The sequence below is a fragment of the Lampris incognitus genome, chromosome 6 (assembly GCF_029633865.1).
Source record: "Lampris incognitus isolate fLamInc1 chromosome 6, fLamInc1.hap2, whole genome shotgun sequence".
Taxonomy (NCBI): Eukaryota; Metazoa; Chordata; class Actinopteri; order Lampriformes; family Lampridae; genus Lampris; species Lampris incognitus.
The window spans coordinates 40,774,097-40,780,096 of record NC_079216.1 but is presented as its reverse complement, the minus strand read 5'-3'; the positions used below and the strand labels follow the sequence as shown (position 1 = coordinate 40,780,096).

Here is a 6,000-nt window from a genome sequence, read left to right as displayed (position 1 = left end):
CTTGAACATATCAGATGTTTATTTTGCCTACCAGTATGAAGCATCAGGCCTAATCCTGCTTTAAAAGTAATCAATACATTCTTGAAACCGATTATGTACCTAACAGACAAACAATGAAGATGCCAAAATATGAAAAAAATATGTTTAATATATGTGGAAGTGTGAGGAAACATCTTATGAGACCTTGGATTGTTGCCTGAATAAAGAGATTAACTGTACTCCATAACATGAGGAGATAAAACTTGAATGACTTCTCCAGATTACCAAAGGATAAAGATGGCTTAATACCAGACATTGCTCTCAACCTAAGGAAACATGGCTCAATAGCTTTATCTTCCACAAACTCTCCACATTGAAGCTTTAGTTGGCATGAAACATAAGTCTCGCATTTCTGGTATTCTTGTAACTAGCTCACAGAGCACCTGTTTTTGTTTTTTTTATTGAACAATTACGAGATGTTTCGTGGGGCAAACATTTCCATTTCTGCTACACCACTTAAACACCCGTGAGAGCGGCTTGGCATCTAAGTCAGTTGGCTGCAGAAATGCATATATCTGTTTTCCAGCAGGGTAGTGATTGAAGGGAATATTGCATTTATGGATGTTATGGTTTTGTGGAAGCGTGCAAATGGAAAACAGGATTTGACCCGAACTTGTACCCTGGGGGGCTCCACATGTAATAGGTGCAAATGGAGAGGAGGAGTTCCCCTTTTGTGGCAGAAAAAACAATAACCAAAAAAGATTTAATGAGCCATCATTGATCAATTGTCACTTTAATCAATGACAGTTTATTGAATATTTACAGTTTTTACTGCTGCCTTTAAGGCTGAATACCATAGAATTGTGTTTACATGCCTTCCAGAGTTGGCATTAAGGACTCAGCACTAAATTGGTTCAGCTTGCACCACTCACACACAGTCTTTGCTATTACAATATGATGTTCTTCTTCTCCTGCCTATTAAAGGCGGCGGCGGTGGGGGCTTATTTTCAGTGAAGGCATATTTGCTATGCATCGCTCTAAACCATACTGTCATTTCTGGAAAATATTGATTTTACACATGAAACCTATTATATGTTTGAGACTGCTTTCCCTACAGTCTAGAATAAAAGCTTTTTATTATTTTTTTAATGGTTTCATTTACAAGACCACTAACATCTGAGAGAAAGATTGCTGTTTATAAGTGATGTTTGAAATGCTCTGCGGAAAAACGGGGGGAAAAAGTGACAGCTTCTCCAAGAGCTGTTGATTTGTAATGAGATTCCAGAAACAACCGTGCCTCTTTGAAAATTTGTAGGAATTACGTTGAGAGGACGTCATTTGAGAGACATTAGTTTGGGGGAGGGGGGGGATCAAGAAAATTCCCTGTTTACCAACTGGGTCAGAGGGAATGATGTGAAGTCTTGTGTGTTTAACGGTTTTGCTAAAAAGGTTAAACGCTCTTGAGAGCGCTGTGGGGTAGCTGCAGAACCATAACAAATGAAGCGGCTGATGAAAGAGTCCAATCCTTGGACCATTGCTGTTGGTTATAAGATAACTTCGTATTAGGTCCCGCAGCTTTGCCCTGTTTGTCTCATTAGCTATACAGCTCTATTCCATGTGAGTGTGTGTGTGTGTGTGTGTGTGTGTGTGTGTGTGTGTGCGTGCGCGCACCATGTTTGTATGTATAAATCCACTACATGTGTGTTTTACTGATGTTCACTGTGCCCTCTCTTTAACAGGTTGTTCATGGGGGTGGCCAGGAGGATGGACGCCTGGAGGGCTGTGTGCCCGGTTTCCAGGTCAAACACTACCAGGTGAAATACAGCGGACCCCTCCAGAAAGGCCAGCCGCTCATACGAGGTTAGTCTCATCCCCTGAAAGGGGAGAGGCTTTAAAGGAACAATTCGCTGATTTTCAACACTGTCTACTACAGGGATATTATATGAATAACACCTGTAGTTGTTCCTGATTGTTTCTGTTGCTCTTGGTGGGGGTGGGGGGGCAGTGAAACAGATTTGATGAGTCATGACGCCAGATGATGGACGGAAAAAGTAAAGCTTAGATGGTTCAGGTTCCCCCCCCCCTTTCTCTCCCCAATTGTATCCGTCCAATTACCTCACTCTTCTGAGCCGTCCTGGTCGCTGCTCCACCCCCTCTGCCGATCCGGGGAGGGCTGAAGACTACCACATGCCTCCTCCGATACATGTGGAGTCGCCAGCCGCTTCTTCTCACCTGACAGTGAGGAGTTTCAGGTACCCCGACCAACCAGAGGAGGCTCTAGTGCAGCGACCAGCACACATACCCAAATTCTGCTTCCCACCCGCAGACATGGCCAATTGTGTCTGTAGGGACGCCTGACCAAGCCGGAGGTTGGGATTCTAATCTCTGCTCTAATCTACTCTAAAGATGCCATTAAAAAGAGGAATAAAAGTGCTTTCTAGCTTCTCTCAGCTAAGCTATGTGAAGTGACATCCCACAACGGTAGTACAAAGGGTTTGATGGGCGTAGATACAGAAGTTTTTGCTCAATGCGTTCTGGCGCATGTAGGCACTGTCAGAAAGGCTCTGTTAGCACAACATCACCGATTTCTCCCTCAAGACAGTACACAATGAGGATTTTATTGCTTCAATGACCAAATTACTCATCAGTACTAATTGTACATGTACAAAACCATTGGTGAAATTTCCCTTTAAGTACCCAGTCAAAAAGCTGACAAACAACTGATAAATGGCTGCTTTACCCTGAAGTTGACGCAGCGTTGCCCTCTCTTTGTGCACACGAGGTCAACACACACACACACACACACACACACACACACACACACACACACACACACACACACACACACACACACACACACACATCATGTCTCCCTATACTTGTGGGGACCCCTCATTGACTACATTCATTCCCTAACCCTAACCCTAACCATCATAACTCCATGCCTAACCTTAACCCTTACCCTAACCTTAACCTAATCCTAATTCTAACCTTAACCATAAAACCAAATCCTAACCCCAAAATAGACCCTTTTCCTCATGGGGACCCGTAAAATGTTCCCGCAAGGTAGGTGGTTTCAGGTTTTTGTGTCCTGATGGGGATATTTGGTCCCCATTAGGATAGAAAGACCTGGTACACACACACACACACACACACACACAAACACAGTGAACATTCAAATTCAGACAAGGTGTCTAGCTTATGAATATTTATGTCACAGCATTATTAGCATGGGAGCTGAGCACAGGGAAGCCAGGCTGTCTTTAGGTCAGTAGAAGAGGTGACTGTGTCTGTGTGAGCTGTTTTCTTGCCAGCAGTCGTAAGATTTCTTGCAAATACTCATTATAAACGCAAGACTGAAGCTAGGGCTCCTCTGCATCACAATGATGATATCAACAACAACAACAACAACAACAACAAAAAATGTGTCGGCAAATGAATTATTCTCCTTGATTGAGCGTTGTTTACAGAAGTATTCCTTTTCTGCTCTGTTGTTCCCTTCCTAAAGGCAGTTCTGGGCTGTTTAGTGTTTAAAGTGTGCACACATCTGAGTGTGTGTGTGTGTGTGTGTGTGTTTGTGTGTGTGTGAGTGTGTGTGTGTGTGTGTGCGTGCTTGGGAGAGTGAGAGAGAGAGAGAGAGACGGAGAGTCTGTTTGAGTCAGTTTGTGTTTGTGTCCTTTAACTGTTTTGTTCCAAGTTTGTTCAGTTGCATTTCTGTTGCTAAAATGTTCGAGACAACTTGGACCTCAGGGGAGCTCTGTTGCAGTTTCCGATAGTCTTTAAACTTGCTGTAAGCATTCTCCATCTCACGTTGGGTATATATATGTGTCTGATCTCAGTGGACTGGTAATCACACCCTTAAAAATGGAGCTCGGATGAAGGTCGTAGGGTCTAGAACCAGGGGTTGCTGCCGTAGAAATCTCTTTTTTCTTTCTCTTAACCGATAAGGAGGCACCCTGGTCACCATTTTTCACTTTATAGTCCCATGAGAACCTTCTGTTGTGTGATTTCAGGCCACAGAAGTCCAATTCTGAACTTTCCACCACTGCCACAACTCATCCACTCTGTCCACCCCCTTCGGGACCCGCCCGCCATGTCTGTCTCTGCCCAGCCCTTCTCAGTCTTTACAGAGATCAGCAGTAACGTCTGCTGGCTAGCGATGTGCTCCCCTGAGGGTGTGAGTTATGGCTGCAGGCGTGTCTCTCTACAGATATCGACAAGATACGGTCACACAGTTGCATCGTAGATCTTGGAAAGTTTTAATTTATTCATTCAACCGTTACATTAATTTTTGTCCTTGGACTTTTGTTTGCACAGTATAATGAAATCATAGTGTACCAAAAAAAAAGGTTTTGTGTTATTTACTATAGGCTTAAATGATATACACAGCACTTTATATACTACTTTTACATACATAGCCACCTATAGAGTGGCATGGTGGCTCAGGAAGTAGATCAGGTTGTCTAGTAATTGGAAGGTCACTGGTTCGATCCCCGGCTCCTCCAGAGAGTGTGTCGAAGCATTAGTGTGGGAAGGGGGGCTGGGGGGGGTCTGCTGCCCCCCCCAGTAGTGGCAGGAGGCTGTGTAACATCTTCGACCCAACAGTATGCCTAACTTTTCCTAATGTCTACTACTACTACTACTTTCGGCTGCTCCTGTTAGGGGCCGCCACAGCAGATCGTCCGTTTCCATTTCTTCCTGACCTCTGCATCTTCCTCTGTCACACCAGCCACCCGCATGTCCTCCTTCACCACATCCATAAACCTCCTCTTTGGCCTTCTTCTTTTCCTGTTCCCTGGCAGCTCCATATTCAGCATCCTTCTCCCAATATACTCAGCATCTCTCCTCCACACATGTCCAAGCCATCTCAATCTTGCCTCTCTTGCTTTGATTCCAAATTGTACAACCCGAGCGGTCCCTCTAATATAATCGTTCCTAATCCTGTCCTTCTTCATCACTCCCAGTGAAAATCTTAGCATCTTCAACTCTGCCACCTCCAGCTCCGCCTCCTGCCTTTTCGTCAGTGCCACTGTCTCCAAACCATATAACATAGCTGGACTCACACCCATCTTGTAAACCTTCCCTTTAACTCTTGCTGGTAACCTTCTGTCGCAAATCACTTCTGACACTCTTCTCCACCCACTCCACCCTGCCTCCACTCTCTTCTTCACCTCTCTTCTGCACTCCCCATTACTTTGGACCGTTGACCCCAAGTATTCAAACTCATATGCATTTGTCACCTCTGCTCCTTGCATCCTCACCATTCCACTGTCCTCCCTCTCATTCACGCATAGGTATTCCGTCTTGCTCCTATTGACTTTCATTCCTCTTCTCTCCAGTGCATACCTCCACCTCTCCAGGCTCCCCTTAACCTGCACCCTACTCTCGCTACAGATCACAATGTCATCTGTAAACATCATAGTCCACAGAGACTCCTGCCTGATCTTGTCCGTCAACCTGTCCATCACCAGTGCAAACAAGAAAGGGCTTAGAGCCGATCCTTGATGTAATCCCACCTCCACCTTGAACCCATCTGTCAGTCCAACCGCACACCTCACTAACTTTTCCTGCAAAAAAATAAAACATACCTTTATTTTAGACAGTGGGCTAGGGCTGCGTGGAATGTACATTTTTAATAATAAAGTGAGCAAACACTCCATTCCAAATCTGCTACACACGCACCTTACAAACAAAACGATGTCATACTCTAGCGACCGGGGGAGGCAGTCGCTCTGACTGTTGGCGGTTCTGCACTGGAGGAATGCAATGGCTGATGGGACCGTTAATGTTAGATTTAAAATTGTGTTTTAATGATGTGGTGTTCATGTTGTGGTTATTCTTGTGTTGTTGTTTTGGCGGTTCGACTCAGACTAAGTAGGAGACCATTTACTGATTAACTGACTGTAGGACTGGGACTGAGACTGATGTCACCACCACTTGGGATTATGGGGGGGGGACTCGTTACGTTGTTGTCAGTTCTGGTCCGTTCTGGCCGGTGTGAATAAAAGCGCACTCCTGGGG

General features: G+C 44.8%; 1 protein-coding gene across 1 annotated transcript in view; it reads left to right on the top strand.

The window, feature by feature from the left end:
- Window positions 1–1,476: 1,476 nt before the first annotated feature.
- The window catches only part of cdh13 (cadherin 13, H-cadherin (heart)), a 678,090-nt gene continuing 673,566 nt past the window's right edge, over window positions 1,477–6,000 (top strand). Inside the window, 2 exon segments of the mRNA XM_056282406.1 lie at window positions 1,477–1,518; window positions 1,719–1,839. Coding sequence (XP_056138381.1) covers window positions 1,477–1,518; window positions 1,719–1,839 — 163 coding nt within the window.